Below are 19,257 nucleotides of genomic sequence, written 5' to 3'. Positions count from 1 at the left end.
ACACAGCACTATCGGACATACAGTATATGATGTGTTGTGCGGACTTCAGAGCGAACATCCCGACGCGGCTGTGGTGGTGGCTGGGGACTTTAACAGGGCGGACCTAAAAAAAAGTTCTGCCTAATTTCCACCAACACATCACATGTGCCACCAGGGTAGAAAGACCTTTTGGACCATCACACCGTACAACAACGGATACAAGACCGCCTCGCTCCCTTTCCCTTTCGGGAAATCGGACCACGCTGCAATTGCTATAATTCCTTTGCATTGTGTATGGAACGCGAGTGACGAGGGACATAAAGCGGTGGTCGGACCAATAAGAGGCCGCACTTCAGGACGCTCCGTCTGACGTAGACTGGGACATGTTCCAATCAAGTTCCAGTGACGTCAATGAGATTATGTTAGTAGTTAAGAGCTTCATAGCTACGGTAGTGGACAGCATCGTCCCCACACTGAAAGTTCGGAGATTTCCTGACCCGAAATCGTGGGTTGATAAATCCTCTGCGCTCTCAATGCTCGCACGGCTGCTTACAACCACGGTCTTGTATCCAGCAATTGGGACAATTACAAAACGGCGTTGTACAATCTGCAGAGGGCATGAAGGATGCTAAACGGACGTACAGGGACAGACTGGAGTGACAGATGGAGCAACGGTACACTAGACGCTTGTGGCAGGGGCTGCAGACTATTAAGAACTACAACAGCAGCTCCTCCCCAGACACGAGTGTGGACGTCTCTCTAACCAACGAACTGAATTATTTTTTACCACGTTTTGAGTCTGTCAACAACACTGCTAGCTAGCCAGCGAAGGAGAGTAGTAGCAGAGCCCGCAGAATCATGAAGGATCCTCACCACCCCAACAACAGACTGCTCCAGCTGCTGCGGTCAGGCAAGCACCTCCGCAACCACACAGCGAGGACAGAGAGACTGAGTTTCTTTCCGCAAGCCATAAGGACTGTCAATGCAAAACTCACCAGCAGTCCTCACTGAGACACACATGCCTTACTGTAATGTATGCAGCATACTGTACTGCATACTGTATCACTGTTCTGGGTTACTGCATACTGCGCTGTATTGCTGTCCTGTTTTATTGTATTGTTGTGTCGTACTGTTGTATACTATACTGTATGTCTCCACACACACTTTATTTGAATGCTCCTTTACTGTATACTGTTTACACAAATAGCCTATCCCATATACATAACTCTATTCCCTTTACTTCTATTTTGTACCCCCACTCTGTATTACCGTTTTGAGTCTTATTGTATTTTATTCTATTCACTAACTGCATTACGTTTTAGGAATCCGTTACTTTCAGTTGGTTAGCTATTATGTTTGGTTTAGAACTTATTGTGAATAACCTCCGGGTGCATTGCAAAGACATTTCACTGCATAAATGTGTGAACATATGTATATATACAGTATATGTGACAAATAAACCCCCTGAATCTTGAAGCAACCTCCTGAGCCACCATTGCTCCTGTCTCTCGATCCGATACAAACTTTCAAACCAGAGTGCTGTGTCCGTGTCTAATGTAATACAGAGAACATATCCACCAGTTAATCAATCATGTCATCGTTGTCTGACGGATAAAATAATTAAAATTAAAAATGCTAAAATTGGTCCGTCACCAAATATATTTTGGCAGCCATTTAGATACCTGGGCAGCGCACCCAAGTTAAGCCTATGTGTGGGAATCACTGCACTCTAAGGTGTAGCTGTGTTCATGGCTGGGTGTGTGTGTGTGTAGAACGCCCCTTCACCTGCAAGTGGCAGCAGATAAAAGAGGGCTGCAGACAGCACACACAAATGACAGTCAACATAAACAGTCCAACAGAAACTCCAACCCTACAAAATGGCAAACTCCATACTACATGTTCGTATTATCGTCCGGTGAGTAAAAACAAACAGGTGCCACTAGCTTTCAGTAGATTGAGGGTTGATAACGACACTGCAAAATAACTTTTACTGGCGTCGTGCACTCACAGTACATTGTAGGATACGACTGCCGGTGTAGTGCCTAGTGTGTGCAAACTTTGATATTTCAGTGGATGTAGTATGTATTCTGCTATTTGAACATACTAGGGTTTCAGACATACTACAAACCTTTACCAGGGCTAGACAAATCATAAAGTAAACATGGCACTGATAGACTGATAGCCCAGCAAAAAATTCTGGATCACATATCAGAAGGGGAAAATAAAGCAAGCATCTGATCCTCTAACCCTCAAGCTCCTAGGCAGTAAATTTGTAGCTAACAAGACTTTAATGGGTAGTCGTCTATAACTTTAGTTTTTAAAGTGTGTTGTTGAGACTGTAAATGTAGCAAATCAGTTAGCAAGTAACTAATTCATTGTTGACGTGAGTGAAAAATAGTCAAAATATTGCGGTAATTATAAATAATGCGTTCTCATAAACGAAAAACAACACACACACACACGCAAAAAAAAGAAGAAAATAGGAAAGCAATATATAGACAAATAGACTAACAAAAAAAGAAGATGAAGACTTCTCACCCCAGGCCAGATGTGATCCTGATCTACCTGCCCACCCAATCCTGAACACACAAACAGCAGGTGAATAACAAGAGGATGCAGTTGCCACAGGATCCGAGTCCAGCAAACTAACCCATTACAGTAATAATACCCTCCTGGATCACCAGGGGCAACGTAATGCATTTACACCTTGCAATGGCAGTTACTTAAGTTCAGCCTATAGGGCGTTGGCTGGACGAGCATACACAGTGGAAACAGTAAGCATTTTACTCATCGTCACACTTGGCGCTACCCGCAAACTCCGCCCTTCACAGTTACTAAAAATGCTTTCTCATTCCCTGTTCAGCTTTCCAGAAAAACAGAGTGAAAACAACCCTTGAATTTTACCCCAGGCTAGAATTTCGGGAGACATGCAAGATGAAGTTTTAGCAAATATTAAATACTCAAGCATAGCTCAATAAAGATGATAATGTCCTGGAGATTTTATTCTATACATTATATAGGCACGCGTTTCCTTATTTGTACAGAAACACACTACTAACAGCCTATCACTAGTTTGTTTGAGCCAATGGTAAATAAAGTAGCCAGCAACTAGCAGGTAAAGAAAAAAAAAGATGAACAGATGAGAACAAAAGCAAGCTCATGTTGTCCTCCAAAGATGAGGGAATGTATGCTGCATGCTGCTATTACCAGGTAATTTGATTACTGAAAAGAGCACAGGCCTTTGTGTTCCACTTGTTTACTTGTGTGTCTGGGCTTCTACTTATATTTGAAATGTCAGCCTGACGGAATATATTGGATGTGATATGGGTCAGAGATATTTATCTTACTTAAGACTACTTTAAACTAAAAAAAAAAAATAAGTTTGAACTATGAAATTTCTTTGCACAGAGAAATTTTATCATTTAGATGTTTGCTATGCAATTTTCTCATGATAAAATATCTTAAGTCTACAAATAATTTGCATGATGAAAATTCCAATTTGACCTGGACAGAATTTTTTGTCCCCAACATTATGACATGTGCTCTCCACATAAAACGACAAACATCAACCCTTCATAAATTAACCCCGATGCCTTGGTAGACTTAAGAGGATTTTCATGTGGTGTGCTGCCCGAGAGAACTGGTAGACAAACAGTTTCATAAAAAAAATTTAATAAAATATTACACACATGGCTGGCACATGGCTGTGCAAGTTCTAAAATCATAGGGTGGCTGAAATAATGATTAGTGATGAGGGTATCTAGAGATCTAAATTTGAAAAAAAAAAAAAAAAAGAGAAAATCCACAACGCTGAAAAAAGCTTAAAAAAAAAAAGTCTGACAGATAAGGCTCCTTCAAATCCTGACCTTTCCCATTATCCCCCCTTAAAAGAAGAAGAAATTAAAAAAAAAAAAAAACACAAGATAATGAAACAGCTGGCCAAATATAGCAGCGCAAGGTTTGTCCTCACATAGCCTGTCCTGAAATTAACTTCCACTGCAGTACATGCAGTAAGACATCAAATTGTTCCGAGCTGGACCCCCAATAACCATATTTCTATAACTATCTTTATTATCATCATCATCATCATCATTCTGTTCTTCCTCCTCGGCATGTTTGAGGCTAAAAGTGTCTGGAACACGACAATCACTTACCTCATGAACAACCAGGATGTCTCAAACATCTCGTGGTTCAAGTTGTTCTACATTTGGAGCAGGATTTAGCGAAAAACCGACAGAAAGTAGCAGAACATTCATGCATTACAGATACACCAAGGTTCTCTCTGACATCATCAGCCAATTTATTATATATGTGCAGGTTTCTCTGGGGGCGCAGTCGCATGGTCCAAGGTGTTAACTCCATCCATGTGTGAGCATCTGTATCGTCTTAACTGCTTGACATCGGCGGGGCTTTCCATTTGATATTTTATCTCTTTTGCCCTTTTTGTAAATAAACACATTCTATTCGCATCTAACCCAGTGTTAAATGCAGTGTTGTGTCCCTCCTTATTTTGCAGCATTCGAGCCAGTTGTAACAAAAAACTGTAGGAGTCGAAAACAGCCAAACACATTACGTGTTTGTGTCCTCACCCATGAAGTTTGCTTGCAGCCTCAGAGCAACATGTCTGAATCGTCGCGTTTTATTTTATTTGATGAAATCAAATACGCTTCACGTTCCAAAGGTGCACACAGTGTAGGTGCGCCGAGGACACGGTCATGAATCCTTCTCTTAACCACCTCATGAATAGATCTTGCACAGGCAATCCGCTACCTCGATGCCCATTCACTCAAAAAAATAATAATAATAATGATGAAAAATTCATGAAAATAAAAAATGTGCCTGATAAAAGGCACATTTTGCAAATAGAAATGACAAAATTGATTCAGTCCTGGATGCTTGCAGCTGATACATAACAGGAAAACTCAATTCGACCCACCATCAAGTTCAGCCCACACACAAAGCTGCCAGAAAACAATGTAAACCACACACACACACACACACACACACACACACACACACACACACACACACACACACACACACACACACACACACACACACACACACACACACACACACACACACACACACACACACACACACACACACACACACACACACACTTTCCTGGTCTGTTTGTTTATTCAGGCTTTGATTGGCCTCTCATGGGCGTTTTCTCAGGCATCGATTGCGCAATTTCAGGGAGGTATGCAGTAAGATGGAATGCCACCTGGCCCTGCAATTGGTCTAGCAGTTTCCGTTAGAAAAAAATTGTTGCCGGTCCACGTGTCCTGGAAGATTTCAATGTTCTGGACAAATGGGAAGGATTCCAGTCAAATATTATCTGTTTATTGGGCTTAAAAACACTTGATAGGCAGGCTATATAAAGAATGAAATCATGAAGGCATAAAAAGGCAAAACAAAAAAAGAGAAATATTCAAAATGAGTCCCATCAGTTAAACTATTTTAAAAATAAATATTACAAATTTTTTAAGTAACAAGTGCAGCTTCTTTCATTAACATTTCACTTCAATACAATTTTGATAAAATCCAAAACAAATAAAATATGACATGTCTAAATATATAATAAAGTGCGGTGTATCTTCTTCGTCTGGATGTCTAGTCAACATATTTTACAAAATGGATATTTACTGTCTAATTTGGGTCGTAACTTAAATATCCAAAAAAATGCCAAACTATGGATGTATGTGTCCCTATTGTTAACGATACATCATCTTTCTGCTTCTCTGACACTGTGCTCTGCCTCGGCTCCGTGTGTACTGTGTTTACAAGTGCAACGTGTGGGCGGATCTTTTTCTATATCGACAAACAAATTGGTGAGATGTGAAAAAGGTCAGTTTTAGATCGTCCAAACTGATTGGCTTTCCATTGCAACTTGCCAAACACGGAAATGAACAGATCTGCAGATTTTAATTTGATCAAAATTATATTATTTAGTCGATTTTATTTCGACAGAGGGAGAAAAATATTGCGGTAATTATCGTTATTGTTTTATCGCTTTGTTGTTTTTTTTGGGAATTATTTTCACCAGATATTATGACCGGAGAGATTTAAATATGGCTTTCCCAGAGAAAAACCCACAATTATCAGATATCAGAAACTCTGTGGTCTAAGCACTGTCTTGTCAACAAATGGTCATGTTCAGAGAAGAATTTCTTGGGATGGAACACCACCCAGGCAATGATGCAAAAATACATCTTGTTGTCCTAGGATATCACAAATTTATTTTCTGTACAACAAAAAATATCTTGCGGCGGTGTGATATGCACAATGTATTCAGGCATTGATTAAGACTGCCATATATTGCAATGCTGATTTTTGACGGTCATTGACAAGCAATTATCATCCTAGGATGTGATTGGAAATTGAATTTTTCACCCTTCCCCCACATTCTCCCCCAACATGTCAGTGTTCTCTTTAACCTGCGTGGGCCCAGCAGACCAGTTGAATGGCTTGTACAGAAATGTAATCCAACAGTCCATAAACTGGTTGTAAATACAACAAGATTCGGTCTGACAGCCAATCGCCCTACAGATAGTCACATTATATATTACACATATCAGTGACAGACTTGCCTGGCACCATTTTGTGGATGATTCAATCGTATTTTGGTATAAATTTAAAGCGGATTCATTCATATTTAACACCCACAAATTGTCTTGGCTACTGTACTGTAAATTGAATGTGCAAGAATGCAACGAGATGATCAAGTCATCATGTGTGCAGTAATGGCAATTTAAGTTTCATGGCATTCCCTACAAGTGAAAGGAGCTCAAGTAGTGGTCCCTTTCAGACCTAAAAACAATGGATTAAATGCTGTGTTATTATTATCAGACAATACTACAGGTGCAAAGCAAATGGCGAAGTTTACGCCAAAATTTACAACAAAATGTACACCACCCTCATCTTTCCTCCATCGTGACATGCGTGGAATCATGTACAATATTACAGGGGGCATGTGGTTCCAGAGATAAGAAGAAGAAGAAAGAAAGAAGAAACAGTCTTTATTTATCACGCAACACACCACACTACAACACATGCTTGCACACACACACACGCACATGCTTTGATGGTGGCCGGTGAAATGGATTCTCTGCTTTTGACCCATCCTGGCTTGTCCTTCCTCTGGGGGCACAGCCAGGAGCAGTGGGCAGCATACGTGGACGCGCCCGGGGACCAGGTGATAAATGTCCATTGCTGGTCAGACAATGATGGGTGCATGTTTTTGGTGGGGGTCCTTACTGACGTGAGGTGGAGGAAACCCCATGTGAGCACGGGGAGAACATGCAAACTCCACACAGAAAGGCTCCTGTTTTGGGAGATAACCGCCGGAGCACGGTGCCAACAGCGCCCCAGGCGGGAATCGAACCCAGGACCTTCTTGCTGTGGGAGCAGTGCAATGCGCCACCGTGCCACCGTGATAAAAAGAGCAGATAAGGAGCCAGGACCGCCACTGGAACCCCACTGGTGATGCGGAGCATATTTTGACTAAGTAAGACTGCTCAGTTTTTTGTTTTTGTTTAGTGTCTTTGAAAGGTGATTACAAATCAAAGGTATCATTATAATTTACTCTTGCGTTTTGGCCAATATTGATAGAAATACCGACATTCCAGTAACAAAAATAGTGATAACTGGTTTTGGAAAGCCTGCACATTTATTATATTCAATAATAGATTTATTCACTGTTTAATTTCAGCAAAGTCAGATATAGCAATGAGTTCCAACAGCATGAAACAGAAACTCAATGTGACTTGATGACCACCTTGTGTTTTGCAATTGTTTACAGATAGAGCGTTTTCTCAAAGTAAGAACACATTCTCACAGTATCAAAGCCCCTAACATTATCATATCTCCGCATCTGTACCATATGCATTAGATATTGTTAGACAATTTTAAAATCACCCTTCCAAATATCTCGCTATGACCTCCACTTCTCTTCAGAAAATGTTACTGACAAGACTGATACCAATATTTCTCTCTATATCAGAGTTCAGTTGAAGAGATTTGGTGAATGGTGAATGGTTGTTGTATGAGTTTCAGATAAGATGAGGTGAGTCATGTCAACAGCAGCTTTTCTGCTCTTTTTCAAGGGGGGAGGCAATTGAGGGGCATACTGCGCACCTGTTTCCCTCTGATGGACCGACGATGTCTGTATATATATATATTATAATTTTAGTGATGTTTAGTCATTTTATTAGCGTCCATATCTGTACCAGACTTGATCTGCTACGCAACATCTGGCTCATTCTGTTGCAGAAGACGACAAAAAATTCAGATATTTAACTCGTGCAAAGACAGGTCTTAAAGATCCTGTATGAGCGAACCAGCTCAGGGAGTCGTGAAATTAAATGAGAAGAAACTCTTCTTGCGCCAATTCACAAAATCTCCAAGGTGCACGACGTTGCGAGGTCCCCACGTACAATGGCGCCACCACCTTGTGAGGTCATTAGCTTTTACATTATCAATAAATCGACGATTGTTTAGGTTAACAACTATCAATTTAGAAAATTATAAATTTTCATCCCTGGGATGCAATGGTCCATGCCTTATGCGCAGAAAATAATCTTAACCAGTCTACAAGTGGTGCCCTGTTCCTCAGTACCCCATCCTCACTGTTTTTAGTTGATATATTTGGAGTAACCGGGCACGGCAATCATGGCACTCGGACAGCCGTGTTCGCATCCATGCCCGGATGTTTCACACATAAAAATATATTTATGATTCCCTATTGAAATTTTCTGCCTGTGCATTTTTAAGCTTCTAACACTGACTGAAAAAAAACTGATCGACTTGAAGAACCTCAGTCGATTGACGGGTTTCAGACTGATAATTCCACTCTTCGACTTCCAGGGGGCAGCCCTACCTGACACACTGTTGTGCAGGAGTATTCAACAGGTTACTCACCCACCAGACGAAGACTTTCAGGAACTTCCTTGTACCCACATTATGTGGGTTGTGATGGCCTAATTATATAAGCTCAGTGAATTCATACCGTAGCCCTTAGCTGATGAGAAGTTGCAGTCCTATAAGCCAGGCATTGTCAGAGAACAAGTCATCGCACCCTTGGGCAGTACAGCTAAGTGCCCTGAATCATAGCCTACCAAACCAGTTTCCTATGTAAGAGAGGAAGCCATCTCATTTGCCAAACGTTCGAATGAGGCCAGACTTTTGAAATTACAGTAGTCTAAATAATGTGAATAATCACTGTACAGCAAGGCCAAGTTGGACTCCTAAATCCCCCAGTAGGTCCACAAATTAGGCAGCCCTTGAGCGTCACAATGGTTAAATGATTTGCATTTATAAACACAGGTTACAGTAGCTCTCTCACATAAGCAAGTTCTGGAGCCAATGTAGAATTATTCCAAAGAAGGGTCCACGTTATTGTTTTATAAAACATTTTACCATAATTTGCTAAAGCTATACTACTTGAATCATCTCAGCCTTAAACATTTTACCAACAATGAGCTTTGAACGGACGGACAGTAACTATGCTGTAGTTACAGGCTAAATAATAGCCACACAAAATGCATAGCCATACAAAAGTTTTTTTCTCTGGTTCCAGTTACAGATTAGGCCAGTGATTCTCAAACGTTTTCATATTGAGAACCCTCAATTCAATATACATTAGCACGGGGCCCCAATTTGAATGTATTTGGTCACAATATCTGAATCTGAGAAGCTCTGTAGTGTACTGTTAAGACATGACTTCCCTAGCTGTCAATAATACAGTTAGGGAGTTAACAGTGAAGCTATGAACAGCTAAACAGACAATATTGTACATTCTCTAATGCAGGGATTTTCAAAGAGGGGGCATCCGTGAGGGGATCCTCGGTTTATTTTTCATATAAGGGGTCCTTGGTTAAAAAAAAAGGTTGAGAACCCCTGCTATAATGGTACCAACATCTTGTAAATTAAATAATGGTGAAGTTGAACTATAATTAATTTTGCTGGAGGTGTGCAGAATCACACACTGTTGCGTGCATAGTAACAGATTATTCTAAACCAACAGTTATAACAGGGAGTAGGCCGAGACGCCGTTAAACTAGATTACTCGCGGGAAAGGAAAACATTTGTATACATTCAAACTCTTTACATAGAATGTGACAGTATGCAACAGTAATACAACCCGATCGAGTCAATATGCTCTTGGTGGAGTGAATGCGTGTAAACGAGTAGCTGGAGAAGGTGCATTCAAAGCAGTCAGTCCAGTATTTGGACTTCCGTAAAATGCAACTTCCTTCATAACTTGCTTGGTCAATCATTGATTGACTGATTGTTCCGCCGATCGACTAGACCTGCCGAAATCTGGGCAGCTAAAATTCAAAAAAAAAGCGAAAGTTTTTTTGAGCGAAAGTATCGCTCTTATAATTGTTGCTGTTTCAAAAAAGTAAGCACAGGGTGACTGGATTTTATAGGTCACATATTTATTAATAGTATGTGCCTACAGCCTTGTAGTTCATATTTAAACATTTAACATACATTTCTTCCAACAGACTCTTCTTCAAACAAACAAACAAACAAACAAACAAACAAAATAAATAAACAAACAAACAAACATTCAGACAGCGTCCGAGGTAAACTTGAGCATATGCTCGACACCGGAGTCGCTTACCTCTTTTTCACTGCGCAGGCGTATTGGCACTTTTCTTGGTATTGCTTTTTTCCTTTGGAGAAAGAAAATTGGGCCACAAAAAAAAGAAGAAAAAAAAAAGAAAGGAAACTCGTCTCTCGTCGTTGAAAAGTTCCTACAGTTACATCGTGACGACGGGGAGAAGAAGCAAAAGTCCGCGAGAGAAATAAGAAACCTTTCGATAATCCCTTTTTATAATCCCGTGGTTCTGCCGCTTGTTTGCGACTGGTGTCGAAGTTTACTTTCGTCGATATTTCCCGCGACAAACAACAAACGAATCAAGCTTCTAACTCTCGTTTTTAAATCGTTTTTACACGCCCTGGTGAGTAAAAGGCCAATTACACGCTGAGCTCAGAGAGACACCATCTGGCATCTAGATCCAGAACTGGGCGAATAGCGTCACCCTCCACTGTGAACGGGAGGGCTGGAATGAAAGACTGGAGTATTCCTCCCTCCCTCACCTCCTCATACACGCCCCCCTCCACACAAACACACACATTTCTACACATGAATGGCAAGCAGTTTTAACATAGACCCCATAGGACAAACTAGTCACTTATTGAAGTTACTAGTAGTCATACTTTAGTTACTAGTTGTTAGTCCAACAGCGACGAGTAACTGAATGAAGCCCTACATAGATCACATGATTCTACTACTACATTCAGAGTGGTGGTTGTGTTTTTCCCCCTGGGCTTCTGGACACTTTGTATGTGGTTTTCGATGGGAAGCCTGGCTTTCTAGTGTTGGGTTGCTGCTGGCTACTACCTGCTGTTAAAATCGGTAGCAGTATTATTTTGTTTTTGGTTAAGAATTGCGGAATTTAGAATTTTATTTTGACCTTTCCTAAAAAATTGTATTAGCATCAATATGAACAAATGTAAGCGTTTCAACTGATCTGCGTCATGTGACCTTTACCATCCACTGTCTCTTTAAGAAGACTTGAGGAGTATATGTATTGAGTGACTGCCCCTCCTAGTCACAGGTGATTATGAAGTCCTATACAGATCACATGACACTGCTACTTCTACATGTATGCTCTGAGGCCAACTAGGCCAAAACGTTAGCATGTTTCGTTTGATGGCCAAAATAAATTGGTGAAACGGAGGTACTGTCCCTGTCTTTTTTCTTAACATTATTGTGTTCTACTATACATCTTTGGGTGCTGTTTTTTGAAAGTTACTCATAACAAGTTTAGTTTTACTAATCAGTATGTATTAGGTACTTGTGCTTATTTATTAGATACTGGTATCTATTCCAATTGATACCAGTAACTATTCCATTGTTTCTATTAACAATTTTGACAATTTTGTCATTGAACCATATGGGCTCCGTGTTTCAGATATTACATATTTGCCTCAGACTAGTATCTATTCGCATTGTTGCCAGTATCTATTTAAATTTTTCTAGTCATCATTAATTGAGTACTAGTACTTATTAATTGGTGACTCGTGCATTTTCATGTTGTTACTCGTAACATGTTTTGTTTTACCAGTAGCAATGTATTTTTTATACAATATACAATTAAAAGGTTTTTTTTCATTAACAACATGGGAAGAATACACACACACTAAATAAGTGAAATAGCTGAGAATAGATATACATTGAAACTAAACCCTGCCTGTTATGTGAAGATAACCTAAAGAATGTAAGAGAAACATGTAAACATCACAGTAAAATATATATATATATATATACAGAAATATGAAGACCGTCAAAATTTAAAATAGAACATCTTGAACATTGCTGTTAAATAATGTATACATTATGGTACCTTGATTTACGAGTGCAAACACATACGAGTTTCCGAGTCACGAGCTGTCGTTCCGTTGATTTTTTTGTATTGATTTGCGAGCAAAAATGTGAGTTACGAGGAGTGAGCTTCAGGTACACCACCACTAGTTGGTGTGGCGAGCAAATCCGGCCAGCATCCCACGTCTCACTCCTCCACTTCATGTGGTCACCTGACCGTGGAAGCATCTCTTTTGTGTTTTGTGCTCGCGTATTGTGCTTTTTATGCAGTTATTTTGCCAAAAAAAAAAATTCTAACCTGGATCCTAAGAAAGTAAGTGCTTAGAAGAAGAAGCGGATGATGTCGATTGAATTAAAGCATGAAATCATAGAAAAACATGAGCGATTCTCTTTGACATTCTCTTTTATTATGTTTTATTATGTTTTTATACAATATTTGTTATTTATAAATACATTTTTCTGATTTAAAAACACGTACCAAAAGAAAATTGGGGTGGTTTTTTGGGGGCTGGAACAGATTAATGGCATTTCAATTTATTTCAATGGGGAAAATTGATTTGCTATACGAGCAGATTGAATTACGAGCTCTGTCACCGAAGGAATTAAACTCGTAAGTCAAGGTATCCTGCGTTACACCCACTTCCCCTTTTTGCCATGGAGAGGAATGGAGTGAGAGTGATGTAAAAAAAAATTCAGATGTACCATAAAAAAATCAAGATTCAAGAGGTTTATTCGTCACATACATATACATACTTCCATACATACTGTATATGCAGTGAAATATCAATGCAACGCACCCGGTGATTACGCAGAATATGTTCTGGACTGAACACAATAGCTACCTAAAAATTTGTACTTGACTAACTAACTGATTCCTAAAACGCAATGCAGTAAGTAAGTTGAATAATATAGAATTAAAATAAGAACGCAAAGGTAATGCAGAGTGGAGGTACAAAATAGAAATAAAGGTAATAGACTTATGTATATGGGACAGGCTATTATGTACTGTATATGTGCATTAAAGATATGTGCATTAAAGTGGCATGTGAATAAAGTGAGGTAGTGTGTGTGGAGATATACAGTCCAGTATACAACAGTACAGCACAGCAATACAGTAACACCGAACAGAACAGCAATACAGCACAGTATGCAGTAACCCAGAACAGTGATACAGTATGCAGTACAGTATGCAACATGAAGTACAGTAAGGTAGTGGAGCCTATGTGTGTGACTCAGTGAGGACCCCTGGTGAGTTCAGCGTAGACAGTTCTTATGGCTTGTGGGAAGAAACTCCGTTTCAGTCTCTCAATTCTTGCTGTGTGACTGCGGAGGTGCTTGCCTGACCGCAGCAGCTGGAACAGTCCGTTGTTGGGGTGATGAGGATCCTTCATGATCCTGCGGGCTCTGCTACAACACCCCCTGGTGTATAAGTCCTGCAGGGAGGGGAGGATAGTTCCAGTGGTACGTTGAGCTGAACGCGCCACCCTCTGTAGGGCCCGCCTGTCCTGAGCAGTACAGTTCCCAAACCAGGCAGTGATGTTGCCTGTCAGGATGCTCTCCACTGCTCCAGAGTAGAAGGACTTCAGGATCCTCACCGAGACCCAGAATTTCCTCAGCTGCCTGAGGTGGTAAAGACGCTGCCTCACCTTTCTCACCAGAGTGTCTGTTTGTAAAGTCCATGTTAAATCCTCTGTTAAGTCCACAATCAGCTCCTTAGTTTTGCTGATGTTCAGGTGGAGGCTGTTGTCCTGGCACCAGAGTGACAGGTCAGCCACCTCCCCGCGGTAGGCCTTCTCATCGCCTTCGTTGATCAGACCCACCACAACAGTGTCGTCAGCAAACTTGATGATGGTGTTGGAGCTGGACCTGGCCACACAGTCATGTGTGTACAGGTAGTACAGTTGGGGGCTGAGGATGCAGCCCTGGGGCTATCCTGTGTTCAGGGTGAGGGAGCTGGACATGTGCTTCCCCACCCTAACCACCTCGGGCCTGGGGCTGTGAGGAAGTCCAGAATCCAGGCACACAGCGGAGTGTTCAGTCCAAGCTCCTGCAGCTTGATAGCCAGTCTGGTGGGGACAATGGTATTGAAAGCTGAACTATAATCGATGAACAGCAATCTCGCATAGGCCCCCTTCCGGCCATCCAGGTGCATGAGCATGGTGTGCAGATCTGGGAAACCGCGTCATCCATGGATCTGTTCTGCTGGTACGCGAACTGCGGTGGGTCCAAGGTACAGGGGAGGGAGGCGCAGATATAATCCTTAATCAGCCTCTCAAAACACTCCATGACCACCTGACGGTAGTCATTCAGGCAGGCAGGAGAGGCGATCTTCGGGACAGGAACGACGGTGGACCTCTTGAAACAGGACGGGACCATTAATTCAGCCAGGGAGATGTTGAATATTGTCGGGAGCACCTCGGCTAGCTGGTGAGCACATGTCTTCAGTACTCGCCCAGATATGCCATCTGGGCCCGCACCTTTCCTGGTGTTCACACCCATCAGAGCCCTCCTGACATCATCTCAGACACATAGTCATGCTCAGACACAAGTCAAATTACATACTGCATTTTAGAGATTGTTTAATGAGCCAGTTTTACTTACTGTAACCCATATAAAAAAATCTACTGATTGTGAAAATGCATGCTATGTTTCTGAAACTAACTTGAACAGAAATCTTGGAACCAGGGGGACTGGCAACATGCTAAAATGATCAGTCTTATCGCTGAGAACTAAATTTTAATAGATTCTCAACCTACGCCTTATAGCGACGTCTAACGCCATAAATATCTCCAGACCTCCTGTAGAGATGTCACACATGCCATTGCTATTCCATTAAGTCTTTCGAAACAGGGTTCTAGTGGTGGCTCTGTCAAGCCCGGTTAAGTGTGCAAACATCCCACTGCTAATTCGAGAGCTAGGTGGGACACAATGGTGGCTTTATTAGTGGAGAATTCACCTCAGGAGTAATCCTTGACATTGGATCGTTCAGGTCTGTAACCTTTTGTTTCACGAGTCTCTTAAATCTTACCGTGCAGAGGGAATAGCACTGTGGAATTGTGTGCGTGCGTGTGTGTGTGCGTGTGTGTGTGTGTGTGTGTGTGTGTGTGTGTGTGTGTGTGTGTGGTACACACGAGGGCATTTGGCCAAAAGGTAAAGAGCAGAGGGATTTTTAAATAAATGTAAAATCAAGCCTTTGGAGTGCAAGCTGGAGTTGGACTGCCACACTGTGTCCTACCCAGCTGATTGGTAAGTCTCGTCCACAAATGGAGTGAATGACAATGAAAAGATTGAGCAGCAGCACGTTAGACGACACTTGCAGATTTTCAGTCTCTTCTGCACACTCACAAAACAACTGCTGTCTTTGAGGAGCACAAATCTAAAGAGAGAAGAGAGACACGAGTTTTGTGGTACTCCAGCACTGGCAAGAATCGTAATGCATTAAAATTATTCAAATAATGGCTCAAGTTTTCGGTCCAATAATACGACCAGAAGGGACTTCGGTCACGTTTTTTTTATTGGAACTGGGCTTAAAACTAAGTCACCAAGTCACGTGTTTCAAAATAACATTAATGTTGGATGTCACCATATTCACTATCAATAAATCTATTTTTATGTGAACGTGTGTACTTTTGTTCGCAGTATACAACAACAAGTTTTAAAATGTCACTCATGGAACATGGTAAACATCCATCTGAGCAAAATACTTGCTGTTGTATTGGCCCAAAAAAACTTGTTCTCCCGTTGTCCCTGAAATATTTTGGGATGCGAAAGTCAGACTCAGTTCATCTGACAGCCACTAGTGGGGGGTCCAACTGTTGGATACGCTTATGCATTCTGTTGGATGTAGTATGGCGCTTAAAATGGCGCCTGTTAGAAATAATATGGCGCTTGCCTAAAATGGCGCCTCTGGTTGGGAAAACAGTTCTTTGTGACCAGTCGCACACATATTGTTTCCAGTACTTTTCCTGTTGCGTGCATGATTGTTCATGCTGTTTTGCACATACACAGTTCTTTGTGATCCATTTATCCTTTTGTGACAACTTGCTTAGGGGAGACTTTATAAGGGTTGTCGTCTTTGTTGTCATTGTCTTTTTGGTTGGTCTCCTCGTCGTCGAGACTTATCGAACTGACCCTGCAGCTATATCGGCCTGACAATTAATTTGACCAACTCCTAAATCCGTCTTACGTCTTCTGATTGACGCTCCAACCCATCAACGACCATTTTGCCTCACACCCATCTCCGTGTTATTGAGGAAGCTCCACACATCAACCAACCTGGGATTGATCTGTTTTCTAGATCCCAACAGGTTTGCGGGCTCGTCCGGGATGTGTCGGAGATTCTAGAGATTGACGCACAGAAAGCCGCCCAGGCTCTGCCTACAAACGACTCTGGTACCACATCTAAAGGTAAGCAAGGGCCTGTTACATCGAATCTGTGCAAATTGGACATATCCAAATTTAGAGTCCGAAGTAGATAAAGGGTCCGGGAGAAAATGAAAAGAAAAGATTGAGATAGATGTGATGTAAATGTATAAAGTTCCTGAAACGAGGAACTTGGCCTTTCTGTCCGCATTGCAGAAAATTTGGGGTCTCTCCAACTCAAAATTTGGATTAAATAAAGCGGGCATAGGACTGTAAAATTTGGATTAAAAAGGAGATCCCTGGTTTTTGTGGCGTGGATAAAGAGGTTAAGTTTAATAATATCAATTGGTGCTTGGGAAGGCCAACCAGGCCTTGGAGAACCTGGAAGGTAATTGTTATACTTGAATTGATCAAAGGAATAAAGTAATTGATTGAAACAGGTTGTAATGGTTATCATACTTGAATTGATCAAAGAATAAAGTAATTGATTAAAACAAGCTAGAAAGCTTTTCTCTGACTTGGTGATCCTTCGAGGAGAATATTTTTCTCCAACAAATTCAACAAATTGGTGACCCTGACGTGATTAGAACAAACAGGAGGTTTCACCAACTGAAATTAATAATATTGTCAAAAACGACGACAATATCATAATTACAATTTGTTATAAACAAAAGAAACCCCTAGACAACATCCGGACCCATCCAGACACCGAGAGGATCCTCATAAAAGCAAGGGAAGCACAAACCTTTGTAACAAAAGCTGTGCAGATTGACTATATCAAATTATCGATGTCTGGATAAGGAACAGATGTTTTAAATAAAAAATCGGCATAAAATTATAGGACAAACATGCATTTTAGGAATAAGGCTTGGCATTAAATTTTAGGTAAATGATTCAATCCAAAATTTAGATTTTTTTCTAGGTAAGCCGACCATTTCCCGGCATAATTTTTAGTAAATAAGCCAAAACATAAGCCAAAACATATATGAGCCTTTTTTTAAGGACGTTTGTAAATTTGATCAGTAAGTTCGTAAAATATGACCATGGAAACATTCGGAGAAAAATGGGAAGTAATAAGGGGACTATATTTGGGAGGACTTAGTCCGAAGGAAAGAGCTAAAAAAGAATTCCAATTGACTTCATTAAAAAATGAGTTACGGGACAAAAATATATTACCCCCGGACGATGATATAGAGACCGAAATGCACGCATTGCGCGAGGCATTTTCCACTGTATATGAACAAGCGAAAAAAGATAACAAAGATGCGGGAAAAAGAATGGCAATCTGTCACGGTTTACAACTCGCGTGTAACGATGCCCATAAATGACACAAACACTGTGAGGCCTCCGCGGCCGAGGACCCACACGACAAATTTGAGATACTGGACATCGCGCAGTTCCTCTACAAAGGCGAGGGCCTCAACAAAACCGTCATCGGGGATTACCTGGGAGAGCGGGATGACTTCAACATCAAGGTCCTTCAGGCATTCGTGGAGCTTCACGAGTTTGCCAACCTCAATCTTGTACAAGCCTTAAGGCAGTTCCTGTGGAGCTTCAGACTTCCTGGTGAGGCCCAGAAGATTAATCGCATGATGGAGGCCTTCGCCTCCAGGTACTGCCAATGCAATCCTGGTGACTTCCAGTCCACAGACACCTGCTACGTGCTGTCGTTCGCCATCATTATGCTGAACACCAGCCTCCACAACCCCAAGGTCAGAGACAAGCCTCCCGTGGAGCGCTTCATCTCCATGAACAGAGGCATCAACGAGGTCGGTGACCTTCCGGAAGAGCTGCTGCGGAATCTGTACGAGAGCATCAAGAGCGAGCCCTTTAAGATCCCGGAGGAGGATGGCAACGACCTGACGCAGACCTTCTTCAACCTGGACCGGGAGGGATGGCTGCTCAAGCTCGGAGGACGGGTGAAGACCTGGAAGAGACAGTGGTTCATCCTGACCGACAACTGCCTCTACTACTTTGAATACACCACAGACAAGGAGCCAAGGGGGATCATTCCCCTGCAGAACCTGAGTATCAGCGAGATGGAGGAGCCCAGGAAACCAAACTGCTTCGAGCTGTACAACCCCAACTACAAGGGCCAGGTGATCAAGGCCTGCAAGACGGAGGCGGACGGATGCGTCGTCGAGGGCAACCACGTGGTGTACAGGATATCGGGGCCCACGCCCGAGGAGAAGGAGGAGTGGATAAAGTCCATCAAGGCCAGCATCAGCAGAGACCCCTTCAACGACATGCTGGCCACCAGGAAGCGGCGCATCGCCAACAAGAAGTAAAGGGGGAGATAGACTAGTCCTGATGCAGTAGCAAAAGCATTAATGAAAGCAGCCTTCTGAAAAATAATTAGAATTGGTACAACAATAATAATAATAATTAATAATAATAATAATAATTGGAATAATAAAAATAATTATGGTGGATCATATGGATCCTCTCCCTCCTCTCTGAACAACCTTAAATTGTCTAAAGTTAAAGAAATTCTCCTACCTCCTATATAGTCTTCT

The 19,257-nt window shown here is 41.6% G+C and overlaps 2 protein-coding genes across 2 annotated transcripts in view; one reads left to right on the top strand and one right to left on the bottom strand.

Moving 5' to 3' along the window:
• Window positions 1-11,026, bottom strand: part of LOC307246692 (plexin-B2-like) — a 102,526-nt gene extending 91,500 nt beyond the window's left edge. Inside the window, exon 1 of the mRNA XM_080022678.1 lies at window positions 10,613-11,026. The gene's annotated coding sequence lies outside the window, so the exon portion shown is untranslated. The remainder of the gene's footprint in view (window positions 1-10,612) is intronic.
• Window positions 11,027-18,330: 7,304 nt separating this feature from the next.
• LOC307246482 (cytohesin-3-like) lies at window positions 18,331-19,029 on the top strand (the record flags this gene model as incomplete). Its single annotated transcript, XM_080022410.1, has 1 exon — window positions 18,331-19,029. One exon carries the CDS (start codon window positions 18,331-18,333, stop codon window positions 19,027-19,029), a length of 699 nt encoding a protein of 232 aa, XP_079878536.1.
• Window positions 19,030-19,257: the final 228 nt, after the last annotated feature.

The sequence above is a fragment of the Zeus faber genome (assembly GCF_960531495.2).
Source record: "Zeus faber genome assembly, chromosome: 21".
NCBI lineage: Eukaryota > Metazoa > Chordata > Actinopteri > Zeiformes > Zeidae > Zeus > Zeus faber.
Note: the sequence above shows the minus strand (reverse complement) of the source record. Positions and strands in the feature narration are given on the sequence as shown.